The sequence below is a fragment of the Rhipicephalus microplus genome, chromosome 6 (genome assembly GCF_043290135.1).
Source record: "Rhipicephalus microplus isolate Deutch F79 chromosome 6, USDA_Rmic, whole genome shotgun sequence".
In the NCBI taxonomy this organism is placed as follows: Eukaryota; Metazoa; Arthropoda; class Arachnida; order Ixodida; family Ixodidae; genus Rhipicephalus; species Rhipicephalus microplus.
The window spans coordinates 68,621,717-68,643,052 of NC_134705.1; the positions used below are offsets into that span (position 1 = coordinate 68,621,717).

General features: G+C 46.0%; 1 protein-coding gene across 5 annotated transcripts in view; it reads right to left on the reverse strand.

The window, feature by feature from the left end:
• LOC119167607 (uncharacterized) overlaps positions 1-21,336 on the reverse strand; it is a 234,744-nt gene that overhangs the window by 145,893 nt on the left and 67,515 nt on the right. For all 5 annotated transcript variants that reach the window (XM_075866042.1, XM_075866040.1, XM_075866039.1 and 2 more), the window contains one exon: positions 11,925-11,972. In XM_075866042.1, coding sequence (XP_075722157.1) covers positions 11,925-11,972 — 48 coding nt within the window. The remainder of the gene's footprint in view (positions 1-11,924; positions 11,973-21,336) is intronic.

Consider the following 21,336-nt stretch of genomic DNA (forward strand, 5'->3'; position numbering starts at 1 on the left):
AGTAGTAGTAGTAGTACTTGTCAGCGTCGTAGTAGTAGTAGGTATTCAACTCTCGTTTAGTCCTTGGAATGTCCGCTGGGTGTCAGTACTTCTATATGATGAATATATCATGAAAATATGCGAGATGGTGGTACTTGAAGTGTGCACTAGATGGATGGATGAACGGACGCAAGAAGAGACAGACAGACAAGCAGACGGACAGACTGACGAATGCATGCATGGACGGATACATGCACGAATGGACGCACAGACGGATGAATGGACGCACAGGCTGATGGACGAATGCACAGACGGACGGACGCATGGACTGATGGAAGCAAGAACGAACTGACAGACAGAAGCGTGGACGGACTGATGAATGCATCATTCACTCCGTGGATATGCTGTGATTTTTTTACGGTACGAGCAGAAATACCGCCGCAATCCTGTGACTGATGTATGCATGTATTTTTTGTTACTGCATTTATTTAGGTCTTTTTAAAACTTACAATATGGTCAACATACCGATTTATGGCCAGTGGCCAGCTGAAGGCCTCAAAAAGAAAACGTAGGGGACAAGAGCAACGTGTTCCTTACTATACTCCGCGAAAAAAATCTGGTAGCACAGCCAACATAAAGAAAAAAAATTGATGGCAGATCCACGAGGTGAATGATGTTGAGGTTGGGCGAAGCTCCTGGAAGTAATACCGTAAAATGTTTTTCCGTTCATTCACCTGGCGATATGCACGCTTCCTCGCCGCTTCCCATTGTCGAACGTTTTCAAGATCTGCTTCGCGACGTTGACGTGCTGCCTCGGCCTCTCGTTCCCGTACAGAAGAATCTTGCCGACGCTGACGTGCCGCTGCAGCTTCTTGTTCACGTACGTCGGGATCTTGGCGACGCTGCCTTGTTGATGTGGCTTCTTGTTCCCGTACAGCAGAATCTTGGTGGCGACGTCGAGCAGCTTCCCGGCGCGCTTCTTCCTAGCGTGCTCTTACTTCACGGTCCTGTCTGCGAGCGAGCGCCCACCTTTCGGCATCCTTATCCATACGAGCACACACCGACGGCAACAAGCATCGGCAACTACAAACCTTTATCGATGTGGTTTTGATTAAAAAACCCAATGCCTTAGAAAACACCTGGTATCTTTCGTTATTCAACTGGCGTCTTCTTTTTGTTTTCCTTTAAACATCTGGCGTATTTTCGTTTTGCTTTTAGAAAACATCTGGCGTCTTTCGTTGGTTTATTTCATCAATCAACGGCATTTCGAACGAAAATTTTTTATTGTTTAACCACGCACAGGAGGAATCTCACCAGGGACTTCCTTGGAGGTAAACAATGGCTGGTACTGGGAAAGAGAGACAGCAGAAGTTGGCTTTCAGTTAACGCGCACGCTGCGAATTTGTTTTAATTGTTCAACAACGCACAGGAGAAATCTCCCATAGGCACCACCTTGGAGGTCACAGCGTAAGACTGGTTACACACTACGACTACGATAACGACTACGAGGGACGAACGGGTGTCGCTATAAGAAGCTTCGCCCCTAAAAGAAAGGCAGCAAAGGCAAGGCTACGAAGCCCAAGCATGCTCTTTCTTACTAATATTCTGACCACGAACGCTAACAAGACTGTGCGCATTATTAATATGAAGATTCACCCATGGAGGTTTTTAAATGGGAAGCATTTGTTAGGGAACTTCGGCGGCTTTGAGCGTATCTATCTATCTATCTATCTATCTATCTATCTATCTATCTATCTATCTATCTATCTATCTAATCTATCTATCTATCTAGCCACCTACGACTTTTGGCTCTCCTGGCCGTTTCGGTAATGTTATCGATACCAAACTTGATATGGCATAAAATGAATGTATAAATAACATATTTGACTAGTTAGAACATGAAAATATAGATATGTATGTAACCAATGTTATGATTTACATTTCATGGTCCTGCAGCTCTTGTGGTGGTTTCCTTCACATGGCATGTCGCAAAACTGGTGTGGTATGGCATGAATACATGGCGAAAACAAGCGACAAACCCTAACATGAAAATCATGACATGCGTGTCATGCAACAACATGACTACATACCACGCTCATAATGCGCTCACCACTGTTTCACTAGTGTCACATATACCAAATTTTGTGTTAAAGTACGTGAATGGATTACGAAGTTATAATACTGGTGCAAATATGATAAACATGAGATGCGTGTCGTGTAACAAGACTACATGCTGCACTCATGACGCACTCGCGGCCATTTCGCTAGCTTCACCTGTACCAAACTCGGTAATACGCGAAGCGAACAGACGACATAGGTAAATGACACATCCAACCATGATAATGACGACATGCGTGTCATGTAACATGACTACATTCTACATTGATGATGAGCTCGCAGCAATTTCGCTAGCTTCCCGTATGCCAAAGTTGGTATTACGTGTCACCAATGAATGACGAAGGTATGCGACTGGTGAAAACATGATAATCATGAGATGCGTGTCTTGTGAGAACATGACTACATGTCACAGTAAAAGCACCAATACATTTTGACATTACGCGGTGCGCGTGCTCACCGGCGTTCAATTCGTTGCCTCTCGCCGGCGTTGCCACGCCAGCCGCCGGTCCTGCCATATACTCACCGGCGCGCACCGCACTGCGTTGCTTTGACGCATATGCGTTTCAGCGCGTCCAGCGTCCCAGCACCACGAAAAGAGAGAGAAGCAGTGTTGTCAAGGTAACGCATCGGCGCGAAATGCAGCATGCCGCATTTCGCGCCGGTTGCCGTCGGGCCGCGACGATGGACGCTTGCGTGCCTGGTGACGGACAATAGAGTGCTTGCGTTTCGCTAACGTAGCGTCACTGTGTCCAGCTTGCGCGCCCATCAACGCCACATTGGAGTATATTGGGCGCTTCATGATGCGCTCGCGGCCGTTTTTCTAGCTACACATATATCAAATTTGGTGCTCCGTGACTTCAATTGATGGCAAAATATATGACTGGTGCAAACATGATAATCCTAACACGCGTGTCATGTAACAACATGACAATATACCACGCTAATAGCGTGCTCATGGCCATTTCGCTTACTCCACATATACTAAATTTGGTATCACGTGACGTTACTAGATGACAAAGGTAAAGGACACATCCAAACATGATAACCATGACACGAAAGTCATGTATGGTATCATTTAACTCCTCGTAACGTTGTGCTGATTTTAAAGTGACATATCATTATTTGTCATTTGTGTTTCGCATATCATCGATTCCCACTGTACGTGGGATCTGCCAATTGTTCGTTCTTTGCTGTTGCCAGTTTTCTGGTTTTTCACAGTCATTTCACCTTTTCCCTGCCCCGGTAAACAACGGTTTCATGGAGGAAGGAAACGACTAAGGAGAGGCCCTGACGTCACTCATTGTGAAGCCACGGTGATGCTGGAAGTTGGCCAGACTGACTGGGCAAATTCTCCTGTCTTGTTTACATCCGAATGTAAAGCGGAAGGCACGACACTCTCTCCGGCTTGAAAAGCACGTGGGCTGCTCAGAGCGCGTGTCGTTACGATCTGAAACCAATAGAACGGGGCTCCACCTAGTTAGCCAGTGTGACACCTTCGGCGAAATCATTTTGTCGGAGGATTAACAGCGAATAACAGTTCATTGACAACGAAGCAAGTACAACAAAGCGCGCGCTAGATGCACTGAAACGGCGAGTGTTTTCACGTCATTAATTCAGCAACTGTACAGACAACACGATCGGTCGTGCGCCTTCTTCTACGGTTGAATTCCGTCACGCGGCCGACGCAACGCCCGGTCACTGTGCCCGTGGTCCGCGTCAAACTCACCAGCGTCAGAATTCTGAGACTGTAGTGGCTTTGAGCACGATGCAAGTGACACTTGAACGTGGTCAATTGCCCTAACACTGAGATTACAATGTTGGGTGCGAGTATAACAACCGGGACAGGAAAGATGTTTTAATACGCACATGCAAGTTGTTACTGTACACATACAGAACGTGAAACTACGTATGTGCACATGGTCCTCAAAGCGTCTAGTTGGGCACAACAGCTTCGCCCGCTGTCACAAGCAGGAGCACTTCACAACCATCACTGATCTGCAAAGCGTTCGTCGTCGTTCCGCTTCGTCATGGTGCCCAAGGCTATTTCGCTGAACACTTCAAATGCTTCATCCGCGTCATCCGCCCCCCTACACATGTATATGCGCTCGTTGTATGCGCGTTGAGGCACCGTGGTGAACAAAAGGTTTTGTAAACGTTGCTAGGAGTACAGTAACTGTCAGGAGAACACTGCGTAACCAATAACGCGGCGTAGAGCGTGGATGTTATCCATCACGGCTCAGCAGGAGACCTGCAGAGGCGTACACGCCACCGCCAGCCACGGCCGCACAGTGCTCGACCAGCTACTCTGCAAAATACGTAACCATAGCAACGCTACCATTGTGCCCAGTGAATATGGCCACCATGATGTCATTTCCTCCCAACTTTCTTTACGTAGCGCGCCGGCTGGACATGCCCTTTTCTATCTTTCCTTCCTTCGTGAACGATGGCGTGGCTCGGTTGCATGCAGCAAGTTTACATCGAAGCTTGTGAGTGAGCATGAGAGCGTGTTCGTTAGGTGACCTGCGTTTATCGAGCAGGTAGAAACGAAGACAGTGGTGCGTCGTAGAATATTTTGTTTCCCACACAGAAACTTACTGTCAATTTATGTGCAAGTGGTACCATGAGTGAAAGTGGGACTTTTATCGCTGTAGCTGCCCTGAAAGTGACACGGGTGACTTGCCAGTCTTCAGCGACACCAGCTGCTTAGAATAAAAAGTGCGACTGTAAACAGTATGTAAAACGAATGGCCCTTTTTATAAATTGCGTTGCATGCGTGGTTGGTGTGTGGACTGCCTAGAATTGTTGATACGATAACGCTGAACATCGCGTACTGTAACATTTCTCCCATCAGCATCTATGGAAGGAGTCATTTCTTGCGCTTTGTCCGGGTAACAGACGCGTTCAGTTATATCAGACTGTCAACTGCGCGAAAACACCGTTCTTACCCGAGTAAAGATTGTGTTTTACCCCGTTCTTTTTACGCACGCCAGACGCAAACCGGACGCCCGCTCATGACCACTCATTGCGAAGATTTCTGCATCCCATCGTTGCCTTCGAATCCGCTAAAAAATAACGTGAGCGTATTAAAACAGTTTTTGTGTCTCTAAAACAAAACAGTATAATGCCGGCCAATTATGCACAAAAAGGTTACCTGCTTGGGCTTACCTTTTTTTCTGAAATTAATTTCAATGTTTCAAAGAAGCTTTGTGCTTTTTCTCTTTAGGAAAAGAACACTTTGTTTATTTTTTCCCAAATAAAGATAGGAATTATTATTGTTAGTCGTGCGAACAAGTACATGTTGGATGCGCTTGTGAAATTAAAACCGATATTGCACGAAAACAGACAACCTGACCTAGTAACACATGTGCCGAAGCTTGCCTACATAGCCTGCCCAAAGTTTAGGCTAATATCGAGATGGTTCATAACGTTGAAAACCGACCACAAGCGCATGAAAACAAGCAGCAGCGTCTGCTGTTAGAAGTAGGTTCAAAACTTCAATCATCTCAACTGAGCTTCCGGTCACTACCACTCAGCCGTGCCATGGTACCTGTAAGTTGTGAATGAATAAGATGCGTTCAGTAGGGGTGCCCCACAAGGAGAAAACGCTGCTTGGCGCACGACTGATGAATCTATACTGACAGCCTACTCCGCAAGCGAAATCACAATGCCACATTCTACACTCATGGGTTACATGTGAATAAATGGGTTCCTTTCAATTTCCTTTTGTGCAACTACCATTGATTTACAATGCAACGCTGTTTCGAGCATTATTACAGGCAGGCTGACGTATTTACAGCTGCGATGCGTAGGTAGATGCGGTTTATTGTTTTCTTTATTTATCCCTCGCGCACCGTGGCGTGTTTTGCTCCTTCTTGAGCGATCCCACTTAACGCGCCTTATATATAGACGATGGGCGTTGATTGATTTGTGGCGTTTAACGTCCCAAAACCACCATATGATTATGAGAGACGTCGTAGTGGAGGGCTACGGAAATTTCGACCACCTGGGTTTTTTTACGTGCACCTAAATCTGAGCACATGGGCCTACAACATTTCCGCCACCATCGGAACTGCAGCCGCCGCAGACGGGATTGGATCCCGCGACGTGCGGGTCAGCAGCCGGGTACCTTAGCCACCAGATATATAGACGATGTGTCGGATGGCTTTGTGGGCCGTTATAGCGAGCTGTTAACCTTTGTGTTTTTCTGTCTTTGACGCCCAAATAAACAGTGGTACGGTCCACAGGCATGCATGAAAATAGCTGAGTTGCATCAAACATTGTTTCGGGACCTTCCTAGTTAAAATACAAAAACAAGAAAACATCGCCTTAACAGCTCAAGATTCCTCGTCCAAATGAGTTACGGAACATAGCCTTTAGAAAGGACCGGTTGTGGTGAGCACAGTGGGACGGTAGTCATGCCAGCCTAAGAAGCGTGCAACGCTTCCAAGAAGCAATTAAACCACATCACGGTGCAGCTCTGATTAAATGAGCACGTGTGCAAGGAATATTGAAATGACATGACTGTAAATATTGGCATTACGTGCATGAAAGGAAGAGAAAAATCACCCATTAAACTGAGTGTACTCCTTGAGCGTAGAACGCGGCACTCTTTTTGGCAGTCCCCACATACTATACAGCCCGCCAACTTCGAAGTGTAGCAAGTTTCAGCACACGAAGGTCTCCTGCAGAGGCATCATAATTATTAGTACTCCAATATTGGCGGCTGTACCCTACAGCAAGAAAAAACATTACAGATTGTTTGCCCCAGCATATAATATGCTTCTCATACACCTCGACCCAATAATTCGACGTCAGCCTGAGGGAATGTGCAAGCGCCAAATCATTTTTTTCTCTCCCCATGCAAGCTGCGCCAAGAGTGTGGCAGGTTTTCGAATCCACTTGGGAGCACTGTGGTGTCAAGAGCGACCCACGATTACCTCTGGCAACTCGCTTGCTGAGTGCTACTCAGACGGCCGGAGAGAAACACGCCGCGGGCACGCCATGTCGAAGGCTGTGGCCTGAAACTTGCAGCGGCCCTGGCTACGTGGCCCAGTTGCTCGACTGTGGCGGCGATGTGGGTCGACTACCGGCAGAACATTGTGGCTGTAGACGCGTCGAAGCTGTTCTGTTAGAGCTCCTGATCATCAGGGCGCTCAACTGCGTTCCTGCCAGCCAGCGGATCGCCATACCAGTGTCAGCTTCTTACACGGCATCGATGGAGCCACAATGGTCTGCTTCGGGGCACCTTTTCGAGCTTTCTGGTGCTTGAGGCGAGCAGCGAGGGCCGAACGACAAGGTTCCGGTTTGCCAGAAGTGTTCCACCTGAGCACGTCTCCCTCTACGGCCCACAGCTGCGAGTGCATCACGCCAGACCGCTGCCACTTCAATGTCGGCCGTGCGACTGCTTCGCGCACGTCGCCGAAGCACGGTACTGCACTGGTAACTACAATGGATGCAGCCACCACTACCCGTCTGCTGACACCTACCGTGCCCGCTGCATCAACTGGGGAGGGTGGCACGCAGCTGACAACTGCATCTGCCCTCGTTGGCAGGAGGAGATTAGAGTGGGCACGCTCATGCCCGCGTCACAAACGCCTCACTCGGCATGGATCTAAAAGGCTGCAGTAGGCAAGCAGTCGCTGCTGCAGTTCAGACCAAGCCGTCTGATAATACCACTGATCGCAGCCTGCCGCATCCGCCTACTACGCCGCGTCAATCCCTCCAATCGTCTGTCAGCTACCTGAAGGAGAGCAGCCTGCTATCACACCTGCCGCGCGTGCGAAGGATGCGAGGGACGTCCTCATCGCGAGCCTCCTGGCCATTCTGCAGTCGTTCGCTGCCCGGAAGAAATCCGCTGGGAGCCACCTACGCCCGTAGCCTGCGTGCAATGAATGGCTCAAATACTCACGAAGCTCTCAAACATGGTTGCAAGCTTACCGAAAAGTGGAGCGTAAGGCGGTATAGCAATTGACACTGTCAGCCAAGTGCTTGCTGCACCCGGTCGATGAAGCCGTGGGGCGCTTTCCCTCTGAGTTTTACTATCCACTTCTTTGTCAGCTTCGCGTCGTTAGGATAACTGTAAAAAACTAACGCCCTTTTCACGGGGCATCGAGAAGTACTTCATCACTGCGCAGCACTCGCCGCGAAGACAAGCGGTCACAGTTTTAAGAAACCAATCACTGTGCTTTTAAACTTAGCGTAAAAGCAGATACACATGGTTGTTGAACATCGTTGGTAGCCACCACACGCAAGGTAACTTATAAAACTGCTTATTTTTCGAGTTAGACCAAGACTGTGGTTATTAGATGGTGCAGCGCCTTGAAAGCGTACGAATCCTCAAACTGACGTCATGCAAGCGTCGATCGCAGCACCGCCATCGGTCGCACACAAAACCAATAAGGTTCTCAGTTGCTGACCCGAGGGTCAGGGACTCGATCTTCACCATGGCGCTAGCATTTCGGTGGAGGTGACCTGGTAGAGGCCTGTATTTTGTACAAAGTAAGCACATGTTAAAGGACACCTGTTGGCCAAAATTGCGGAAGCCCACTACTGCAGCGTGCCTCATACTCACATAATGGTTTCGGTACAAAATACCGCATTGTTACCGCAAATGTTACTTCATTGTCTATATGCACATTGTTGCACAGATATGTCCCTACCGGCTTTGTTGCTGCTGTGCACCAGTGATTCGGTATTTCAAAACAGTCTTTTATGGACAATCTAAAGCGGCACACTGGTATTCATGCGATCATGCGGAAGCCTCTTATTGTACCTCGTGTGATTAAATAGCAATCCGCTAGCTGGTTGGCAAGCTCCACAGATATTTCACTCAATTACAAAAATTATAAGCAAGAAGTGCTATGAGCAGAGCGTGTGCACAGTTTTCCTGTTATTCAGCTAAAACAAACTCTAATAAGTTCTCCGCAAGTATCAACTTTACTTTGGCTAAGAAGGACGAAACCTTTGAAATGCAAAACAACATTTCGTTAAAAGGAAATTGGTGCATCTAAGAACTTTTCAAGCGGTTAGTTTTGTGCATTTGTGTTCGCTACTGGAATGTGAGGTTCTATACAACAAATTTGCGAATGTATCGAAGTATCTTAAGATACAACGGACAAGTAACATATAGGATACAATTTCTGCGGCAGTATTTTCTACCTGTGTCTCAAATACATTTTGCCAGAATATTTTTGCGCAACCCTGCCTGTGAGGGCAATGGCGTCTCTGCATTCCTAAACCTTGTAGGTTCTCGTTCAAACGCTAACATGCAAAAACATGCTATGTATAGCGAACATCCTGTTGGGAGATGAGGCGGAAAGAAACAAACACTGGTTACTTTTCGGTTATCCTATTAGCGCAGCCAACAAGAGTCGTGCTTGCAGCACGACAAAGCCCTGCATCCAGCGTCTGTTCCCTACCGTAGCCGAAAGCAGAATTCTGAGCCACGCCGGTTCTTGAAGCTCTGTTGCTAACTTACACTAAGCAGGCTTCATTCCAGGAAAGCAATGAGATTGCTGTGAGTAAAGCAGTGTTTTAGAGCAAGAAAAATTCAACCAGGCGTCACACAACGCGTCTTGTGTAGCGGTGGGGTCGTCGAATGTACTAAACCCATTACAAGAGCATCAGGCATAATTGTTCATCGTTGTCAACCACAGCAACGCTAATTGCGCAAACGTTTTCGCAAGTGTGTAGCGGGTATCATGCTTCTCCGAAAAATGGTATAGTGAGTGCCCCCCTACTACACTAAAATTATTACGATTTATATAGTGGAGAGCAACTTGCAATTGTGCTTGCAGCAGTTAACCAAAGAGTGTGAAAAATTTTACCTGTGCCACCTTTTGGACAATAATAAAGCCCTATAATCTATCCATCTATATCCCGCTAAAAGGAACCATGTGTAGACGCGAAGCAGTGGGTGCTAAAGCTTATACTGGCGGTGGCGTTGACGTGGACTTTCACCAAGGGGTTGCGCAGGATAGGAACCTGGGGAAAAGCAAAGCGCGCAGTGTTGGGCTGGAGTTTCCTTCTAGAACATGGTAATCGCTGAAAAGTGGCAATGAGAGAAACGAAAACTCCGATTGGACACACAAACTCGCAGTCCACTTTAGTTAACACACACGTTATGAATTTTTTTTTGTTTAACAACGCACTGGAAATTCTCCCACGGGCATTACTTGAAGGTCAAGATCCAGTGAACGCTAGTGCAGTGCGAGCAGCCATTTCTTTTTGTTTAAGCAAGAAACTCACTATCCGATGCGTCTTGCGTCGACGTTGCGAGGCGAGAGAGTGGGAGCGTAGAAGAGAAGAGAGGGGAGGGCACGCATGCGCAGTAGTGTGGTGACGCCACACACTGGATTGAGCTCGACCATAAGATTCTTCGCCTCTAAAAAGCTGTAGAAAGGCCGCTCTTCCAGCTTTGCCTGAAACTCTGCAGCGCGTTTCGTGCAGGCAGGTTGTTTTTTCTTTGTCTATTTTTGTGCCATTTTTAAAGTAACTCGTTGTCTTTCTCTGCCTCTAATTCGTCTCTCTCATCCCGAAATCATTATCTGGCCTTTTATCTTTCCATCGTTCTTTCTATTTTAGGGATTTAGCTCCTTGAGACCTAGGCTTGTCTCCCGGAGTTGTTTTTCGTAGCTGACCCGGCACGCGAAATGGTCACTACGTGGTGCTCTCATCGAACGAGATGTTTCGAAAAACATAAAAAGACGGACAGAGATACATACCACCAAACATACAGACAGCTGGATAGACAGACAGACATACAGACAGACAGATGAACAGACAGGCAGATGCACAAACATGCGAGCGGACAGACAAACAGACAGACTGATGGATGAATGGGTGGACAGACAGTAAAACACAGAGATGGAAGGACAGACACTTTACCGATCGAGATCTGTTTTAACGAAAGAACAGTTGGGACATCTAGCTACCATATACACATAAAATAGAACTGTTTTGTATATATATACCTGCACGGTTGGTCACGTCTTTGATAATTTATTGGAAAAGATGCTCTAAAAATTAACGGTTTTACCTATGAACCCCCCAAGCTTAGACCACTTATCAATCACTCCGTAGATTTGATGCTATTTTGTTTTGCTTTCTTTCTCTGTCTCTGCGCTCGTTGTGCTCTCATTTTCTGCGTGTTCCACACCCTCACTATCCCTTACACCGAATTCTATGCTAGCATGCCTTAATTTGCTGGTTCCAGTCTCGCCAGCATCCATTTACTAAGCTTGCTCTCCTTCTACATCATATTTTCTCTTTCTTTATCATACTTTCTCTTTTTGCTTGTTTATTTGTACTCAGACCATCAGTGCTAATGCACACCATGCCGGCGAAAGTACCGCACATATTCTCGGAGTGAAGCGGCAGAGGAAAATCACAGTGAGAGCTTGTGCCAGACTGCCAGTTTATAATAAAGCCAATCATTCAGCGATGATGTACGCAACAGATTCAAGGAACTTTACAGTCTTTTGTTATCCTAAACGATCGGCCTAAACAGTTCATTTAGGGAAACTCGTAAATAAAGAGCCACGTATAGACCTGAGCTATTCTTTTGTGGCATTTTCAATATTGAAAATTGTTCAGGTCACTGAGCGGAAATTCGCTTCCAGTGTCTGCTATGTCATTTAGATGGCGGGATCTCGTTCTGGTGTGGCAATGTAATGCTCGCGTAAATACCTGAACAATACAGGTTATGTAACGGTAATACTGTTCAGTCCTTGTGTCATGCGCCCAAATTTCACTGCATACAGTATAGATACGTACCACTGTCGTTTTACATGAAATATTGTATATTGTCTCATGGGATAAATACTTACCGGACGTCCCCTGATGACGACGCTGTCCAGACTAGGGGGACCGGAAACCTAAAAAGGATACGATGGGAGTATAAACGGACAAATACACGCAAACAGTGCGAACTTCACTGTTAATTCAACCAGGCACATAGAGAGAAACAGTAGGCTTTGAGCGAGTCCTAATACTATGTATGCAAAGAAAGAGTTCATAAGTGTGATGCAACCTTAATCAAAATCAACAGGTAGCGATGCTAAATAACGTAGAGGGAACGTTGATATAGAGTTGTAGGCGTGTTATAGGAATAGTAAAATTGATGTAAAGACAGGGATGCGGACAAAAAGACAACTAGCTACCGGCAGAAACGTTGAACCTACAGGTTATGCTCCCGATACTGTACCGATTAAGCTACGTTGTGGCTGTCTCTTCATCCAAGTTACTGGGTATTTTTGTTCATGCAAATGTGGAAGTGCTAGTCAGCGCCAATCATAGCGACGCCGGGGAGTGTATAACACTCTTTTGCAAGCTTGTGTCATGTGTCACGTGGCTCTTTTATAGGCAGGAAGCCATCCAGTACACCTTGACTTACTTCCCGAATCAACTCTGCCGGAACAAGGCACTCGTTATGAGGTTTTGAAGAAAGGAAATTAGTAAAGTTTGTTTCATTGCATGATAAAGCACTATCAAAAACCAGCACTATAACAAGCCCAAAAAGTTAGAATTGACGTCCTGTAGCATTTTCAGCTTATTGTAGTAATTCTGATATGCGTTTCAAAAAGTACCGTAGACAAAAAGACCCCTTGGAACCTTATACCACTTTCAACCTGCAACCTTATGATTACGCATCTGATGCTTAAACAATTCAGCGACAGGGCCAGTTGTTCTGAGTACGCTATGTTTTCATGCTTTCTCTCAACGTGTGTTTCGACTTCTGTACTTTGATTTTTTTCTTGTTCATGTTCATATATTTTTTTCGTTCTCCTGCTCATAGAAACGCAGTCACACTGATCCCACAAATGCTTGTTCCACTACAATGCCCGGATAGCCGAGTACTGATGACATTCGCCATCTTACAATGCCTACTCTTCTTTAAGCCCCACATGGCCAAAAATAGTCATTTCGATAGGTTTATTATGTATTAATTGCAAAACATTTTAAAGTGGCATTCAATTCGGTGCGCGGCGTGACCAACTACGCATATGAAACAGCTGGCCCAAGCACTGCCAGAAATCACTCACGCACTAGCGCGTTCCGACCTGTGTAAGAGGCTGGGTAATACTCTGTGGCCTGTCCCCTCTCACGCTCTCTATGCAAACATATGAAGGTGCTGGGAAATAAGATTCTGCAGACGCGCGATGAACCAACACGTTGCATTTTAGTCGGAACGCACTGGAACACGCTAGTGCGTTTGGCCCTGCGTAAGTGGCTGTGGCAGAGGCTCCGGCCTATCCCGCTTACACTGCCTCAGCCTTAGATGCCTGCTGAGATCACGCAGCGACGGTTAGAGCAGCGAAAGCCTCGACGCACCGCAGAGCAACATAAACGTCAGCAAACGGACCCCATTGTACGCAGCTAACGTCGAAGCCAAGCGTAAGCATAGAGCCCACGCGTCGGTTGCAGACCGGTGACGCGAGGCCAACGCCCGTGCCACCGTGGCGCGTGCGAAACACCTCACTGGAGAACTTGAATGACTGGGCTTCAATGGTGTCGAGGGCATTAAAACCACTCATTATGGCGATAACAATAAATATACGCAACATTGACGTAAACATCCGCGTAAACACCTATAGTCGGCTACAGCCTAAAAATGTACGCTCCACCCACTGCGGTCACTTTCCCACTTAGGCAGAATATGTATAAATTTGCACGCAATCGGCTCCTGACGTCAGGCAAATTTCACGTATTTCAGGCATGTGAGGCAGACATAACGTTTTAACAAACAAAGAACTTTTATTTTATAATATTTCAAGTGTTTTTGTTACGAGCGAAAATGTGCTTATGCTTAAGACGAAAATTGCCAATCATTGCTCTGTTCTGCAGATGAATGACAGGCGTGCTGCAGTACTAAGGGTGTCGTGTGTATTCATTCTTGGGTTGCAACCAGCTAGAGCCAAACTGATGCAAACGTGGTGCGAAACACCCGTGCAACTTCGCATCGCCTCACGGTACCTTTTATTGGGTAGTTTTTCACCATCCGGCTCCACACTTCTCATCTCCTCTCAACATCTTTGCATCCTCGTTTCCACATAGGCACGAGACGCGAAGCATTTGATGCCAGCGGCTTGTGTCTTTTGTCTTGCGATGTGCAGACGTGGTCGTTCCGCTATATCTCATCTCTCACGCGTCCTTCTTTTTCGCCTCGGAACGCCGACACAGGCAGCATCTGCAAGTCGACGCTCGCGTCCCTGTCTCTCCTCTAAACGTTCCTCTCAGTCGTATTTACAATGCCATTGAGCATGCACGTCCGGTCCTCCCTCTCTCTCTACTCTCGTATGCTCCTCCTCTCTCGCTGCGCAACGCCTACGCAAGCAGCGTCAGAGTGCGATTGAAAAAAAAAATGACTACTCGTGGTGCAATACCGTTAACTGGCCACCACGTGTATATAGGTTCTGCATCTTGACCTCCAAGGTAGGAGTGGTGAGAGGCTTCTCCTGCCCGTTTTAAAGGCGAAGCATTTCTTAGGGAACCTCGGTGACTTTGAGCGGATCTATCTATCTATCTATCTATCTATCTATCTATCTATCTATCTATCTATCTATTATCTAGCCGCCTACGATTTTAGCTCTCCTGCCCGTTTCGTTAATGGTATCAATACCAAATTTGGTATGGGATAACACGTCTACATGACGAGTATATTTGGCAAGTCATAACATGATATCATGACATGTATGTCATGAATTACATGATTTACATATCATGGTCTTGCTGCTCTTGCGGTGGTTTCATTCACATGACCTGTTGCGAAATTGGCATCGTATGACATCACTGCATGGCGAACACAAGTGACAGAACCTAACGTGGAAACCACGGCATGCATGTCATGTAAGCCATGAGTCAAGACTACACGCCACGCTCATGGTATACGCTCGCTGATGTGATTGGTGCAAACATGATAATCATAAGATGCGTGTCTTGTACCATGACTTCATGCCACACTCATTATGCGCTCGCAGCCGTTTCGCTAGCTTCAAATACACCGAGTTTAGTATTACGGGACGTGAATGTATGGACGAATGTATGTGACAGGTGCAAACATGATAATCATGAGATGCGTGTCATAGGGAAAGAAGAAGACAAGAGCGGACACTCCGCGAAACCTGGCCTCAAGAAGTGCGTCACGTCTACGTAACGAACTAGTGCTCTCGCCAAACGTCAGAGGGCGCAAGCGCAAAAAAAAACAGTTATAATCAATGCAACAGAATTGTTTTTACAAAATAATAATTATACGCCCAAATTTGGTATGTTCTTTATACATAAAAACAATTTATTCAACACACCTTACGCGATTATTTTTCTTCAGCCGTACTGTCATAAACACCATCTACCCAGCGACAAGCCCATGCATGACTGACAGCGAGAAGCTTTCGTCGCTTTTGTCAACGTCGGCTGCGTCCGCGTTTTCGTGCGTGAGATAACAGGTGAGGCACATTTTCAAGCGAAGCTTGTTGAATGACATGTTGTTGGTCTTGTTGGGTCACTTTTTCAGAAAACGGTTACACTTGCGCGAATAAGACACCATGCAACAAACACAGAAAGATGCACACACACACGTTGCGCTTCGAGTGTGCGAGTTTGTTTCTTATGTGGCGTCTCATTCACGCAGTTGTAACCTTTTTCTGAAGCTTGTAAGGACTGGGAGGTTCGCTAAAAAGAAAGTTTGTGGCTCTATGCGGCGGCTAGACGGGAACATTGTGCAACGTATGCAGTATAGCAAAGGCGGCACGGCGTCAAGCCGAGGCGACGCGTGCTGCGTCTGCCTCGGACGCGAGCGTCTGTGCGCTAGGCGTAGCTGGGCAGCTAGGTCATAGGCTCGGTGCAAAATATTGAGAAGCATTCGCTGGGCCTCGCATGCTTCACGACGCGTTTCCCGAAGGCTCGGAACACGAATAATTCTTGGTGTGCCGGAGGCAAATCTGGACTAGCCAAGTGGCCATCATCTTCGTTTTTTCGCTAGCCTTGTGCCACTAGTGCAAGCTGCTCACAAATTTTTTTGACGTTTCCAATATAATTTTACCGCATAAATTTCAACTACGATTTTTCTTCCCAAGGTACTGCTGATACTGCGTACGTACGAAGGTGTTCTAAAGTTCCCAGGCCGCGATACCATTGCATTACAAGGAATAGCGGCCTGGAAACTTCTGAAGATCTTTGTACGTGGTCTTCACGTATATCTTTGCAAGTCAGAGTTTTATGGGTCAGAGATGTATCACTAGTTTTGTATTGTGCATCGATTAGCTAATCATTCAAAGGGGTTTGTTGGTACACTTATGACGTGCACATATCTTTTTCGTAATTTGACAGCGAAGCATCCACTTACTAACATTTTCAGACCGCGCTGACGCCATGCCGTCCGGCGGTCCAAGCTACGGCAGCTACTGCTGTGTATCGTGGTGCTTCAACAATGGCAGAACCCACAAGAAGCCTGGGACGAGTTTCTTCCGCATACCACGGGACGGCAGGTGTGTTAAAGCTTTTGTATGGTTTGCATGTCTTTAGGCTTACTGTTCGTACTTGCTCAGTGAGGGTAACAATAAAAAATCACTATTCAAGCACTTCCCCTTTCAGCTGATAGTTCATTGCCAATGCAGGATGAAAGCATGGACGCAGTATGCTGGACGCGATGATCTCCTTAGTAAGCCGGCCAGCCTATTGTACGCAACGTACAGGGTTTGTAGCGACCATTTTACTGCTCAAAGTTTCATAGACCCTGGGCACACAAGGCTTACAAGAATGGCTGTTCCCAGTGTGCAACCAGCTGCACCATGTAAGTGATTGACTGAAACTCAAATATGTGCAATAGCAGCCACTTGTATTGAATCAGTGGCGACAGTTAACCGTGAAGATCTTTGTAGCCGATGGAGAAGCCTCACTATAGAAGTAACACTTGGAAAGTCTTAAATTTTGTGAATTGTGGGCTATTACCTTTCTAACAGCAGCTTTACATTTCTGTCGTTTTTTGATGCTCTTGACCTGCGCAACTTGTTTTAAAAGACTTTAAAGGGCTATTTCACGTTATCTTCAAGCCTGAGTGCACATGTACGTATACCTTTCATCAGTGAAAGCTGCCACTGTTGATAATTCCAAAAATCACAAATTACTTGTTTCCTAGTTAGTGCCTTCTCTTTTCTTCCACGTTCGACCAATTTATGCGTTTGAAAGAGCTGTTTAAGTTTCCCCATGCTACAAGCTTTGTAACTTGTACCAACTGCACATATATGCAGGTTCTCTGAGCGTCGCTTCAAGTAGTGACTGTGACATGGCTGCAGAAGCTGCACTGCAAGGTGCGGATGAGCTTCAGTTTGTGTTATTTTAAGCCTCTTACTGATACATTGTCGTAATTTCATTTCTTCAGGACCTGCGGTAGAGGCTTCAAAAAGCGGCTCCCACACATTGAGGTGCCCCGATGAAGAGGGTGCGTTCAGTGTCGCGATTTCTTTTTTTTTTTTTTTACCGAAATTGACTGTTGACCAAACCTCTGCAGGTGGCAGCTCCCTTGTAGCTGGTGAAAGAATTTCCGCTGACTTCGTCTTGCCGGAGAAAACCTTAACCAGTCATTCAGCTGCCACAAAAGGAACTTGTGTGACCGGTAAGTTGTATGTTCACTTCAACACCAGAGTGGATTGATATAGAGACTTCCGCAGGCCGCTCGCAAGATTGTTCCGACAGCACTGTCCGAGGCACTGAACAAGCTTCACAAAACCCTCCAGAAGACGTCTCCGCCAACAGCTCCACGCCTGAGTGCCCTAGAGAAAATGGTGACTATGCTTTTATTGCAGCTGTTTTTAATGTGCTATTTTATGTTTAGGACATTCTGAGGAAACTATCCTCAAAAGGACACTACGTGTGCACTTACAAAATGTAAGGGTGGGCTCTCAGTGATTTTTATTTTTTTTGCGCATTGTCAACATTGTGAATGGTTTGTTTTTAGGTAGTGGAATCGAAAACTTTGCACCACAGAAAGTTGTGCACCTTGGGTCTGAAAGAGCGAGGAAAGTGCTCGTATGGGATTAGTTGTTCTTCGCTTTTACATCCATTTTTTGTTTATTGCAGTGCGTTCCTGTGTGCCAGCGACAAAGTCTCCATCAATGAAGTACAAGCAAACCATTAAACATCTGCAAGCCAAAGTAGCAACACAGCGGAAAACTATCAAAAGACTGCGGAGACAGCCTCACCAAGCACCGTCATCAACTTCAAAGGCCCTTGAAGTTATCCGACCACACGTCACCGAGGAGGTTTTTAAACTTCTTTCTGCACATGTTCGCTAGAGGCCCAAACGCAAGGGCAAGCGGTTTCCCGTGTGGTTCAAGAAATTTGCTCTTCACTTAAACTTCCGAGGTCCGCGAGCATACCGATTTCTGGCTCCATATTTTTCTTTGCCCTCCCGGTGTTCATTAAGGAGGTGGCTAGCTAATGTAAAGATGACTCCAGGCATAATTCCAGGAATCCTTTCTTCCATTGCAACAAATACTCAAGCTTGGAATGAACGGGACCGAGTGTGCGCTTTAGTTTTCGACGAAATAGCACTCAAAAAGAATTTGTACTATGATACTGCAAGAGACGTTGTCCAGGGTTTTACATATGATGGCACTCATCGCACTTCAACCATCGCTGATCGAGCACTGGTTGTTCTTCTTGTTGGCGTTTCGAGAAAGTGGGTTCAACCGGTTGCTTTTACTATAGGGCACACATCAACACCATCATCTGTTATGCATAACTTGCTGGTGTCGCTCATTTTGGAGCTTAGGAGCATTAATATTGCAGTGAAAGCAGTCATTTGTTACCAGGGCAGTTCAAATGTAAGTCTCGCTAACCAACTAAGAGTGACTGTAGCAAAGCCTTTTTTTGAAGTTAATGGTGAGCGGGTATATTACATTTTTGATGTTCCGCATTTAATTAAAACAACGCGCAATAATGTCCAAGCACACAAGTTATACATTCGGGATGACATCGTTAACTGGTCGCACATTGTAAGCCTCTACCAATCCTCACATGAGTTGCGGTTGCGATTGGCTCCAAAGTTGACTGAACGGCACGTTCATCAGAAACCTTTTTCTAATATGAAGGTCAGCAGAGCAACTCAGGTCCTCAGTGCATCAGTTTCGATTGCTATCACGGCATTGGTGTATGCGAAGGTGCTGCCTGCCTCGGCCATCACTACAGCTCAATTTTGTGATCGTATGGACAGGATTTTCGATGCCTTGAACAGCTCGAGTAAAAAAGAACTTCGCAAAAGCTGCGGCATGCAATCATGAAAAATGATTCAGAGCTGATTGACTTCCTCCGAGGCCAGCTTCCCTGGATTGCACCATGGCAGTTTGTTGGCAGACGTCAACCACAAACCATCGTAGGTTGGCAAATTACAATTCAGGCAATTTGTCAACTATGGGACGACCTCTCCAAAAATTACAATTTTGAGTACCTGTTAACACGCAGGCTTCAACAGGATCCTCTGGAGAACATATTTGGCCACATTAGGCAAAAACAGGGTTGCAACACCAACCCCAATGTAGCACAATTTATTTGTGGCCTGAAGCACATCTGCATAAGAAAACTCTTCAAGCTGTCAGAATACGGAAATGTCGAGGATGATGAATGTGACCTCCTCCAGGAGCAGCTCTCGCCATTCTCCCTCACCAGTGCGTCTCTTGTGGATAATGAGGAGTGTGCACAGCCACAGCCTGATGACTTTTCCGCTCTAGACGATCTCTCTGAACTTGCGACAAACGTTCACTCCCATATTATCGATGACTCCACTGCATATTATGTAGCTGGTTTTCTCATCAAACACTTCCTTCGGAATGCATGTGACGGTTGCAGTTGCCCACAGTTACTGAAAGACGACAGTGAGACGCCTGAGGGTACCCACCAGTATTTCACAATGCTCAAAGCATACCACGTCCCCAGCAAACTTTTTGGGAATCTCACTGTGCCATCAGAAGCAGCTTTTGCATACGTACAACAACTTGAATCTCACTTTCTTGCCATAATTGAGGCCACTGCACATCACCTGAAAGTGTGCGATGTTTTTTATCACCATCTGTCAAGTGTTGGCGATTTTCATTTCTGCTCTGCTGGGTGTCGCGCGAAGTTTCTGAAAATGTTGTGCCGGGTTCGTTTATGTTGGCATGTGCGTTTTGTGAACCGAAACTTAGATAGGGTTAGGTTCCAGTCTTCAATCTCAGGCATACAGCTTGACAAGTTCAAAGGTTAGCAATTAGCGGCGGGTTTACACTAAAGTATTCGAGTTGAGCCGAATCCTGCAATAGCTTTGTTATGTTATTACTTCGTTACAGCAGACTTCATTATGGTCTTATATGCTTATATTCAGCTCAACTGGACTAGCCACTCCTTCGTTGCATACATTGTTTAGGTTACCCGCTATGAGGAGTAGGGACACTGTGTATTCGCTCGAAGTGATTTGCATAACCTTAAAAAGAATGTTGGGTATCCTGTCTGTATTTTTGTAGCAAATGCGGGCAAACTGTACACTTTACTGTGGCTCGCTTGGTCACTGTGTATGCTTTATCTCTCCAGCTCAAGTAATATATTGATAACAAAACCGCTTGTTGAAATGTCTCCGAGCGGGTAAGGAACACAGTATGAAATGGGCACGGTTAATGTTATCACGCTTTTCGTATTTTAGCTTCTCATCAACCTCCTCATCTCGCCCATCAAAATTTTCAAAAGAATACTCAAATTGTAGCGTTTGATGGGGCTGCGGACGCTGCCATTTTATCTTTTTATAGCTTTTGAGTGATAACGTACGATGTAGAGCCTTTGTGAAAAATATTGAGCCAAAGTGGTTTCCTTCTGCTATTTATTAGCCCTGTAATACCGCTCTCGTAGCACCAATTAAGGTCCACAATTCTGGATAAGTGATGACTACAATCTATTTTAGCTCGCAAGCGTCACAGCAACACCCAGACGCAAATCACTTGGGATCTTAAGTTTTTGATGAAGGTGGCGCATAACAAAAGCCACAAAACCTGCCAGTGTTGTAGCATAAAGTTTGTCTTTCACGTAGTGAGCAAGCTGCAAAGCCCTATCTTTCTGAGGACAAGCAGGCATAAAGTCTGCTTTTTTTCATTTTGGACTAGCTGTTCTTAAGCATAGCCAGCACACTGCACCTTTGCCTTTCTGCTATATTGTGTCGTGTGGTTTCTGTGTGCTCTTTTTTTATATGCATTATTTCGGTTAACCCCAGGCGTGATTCGC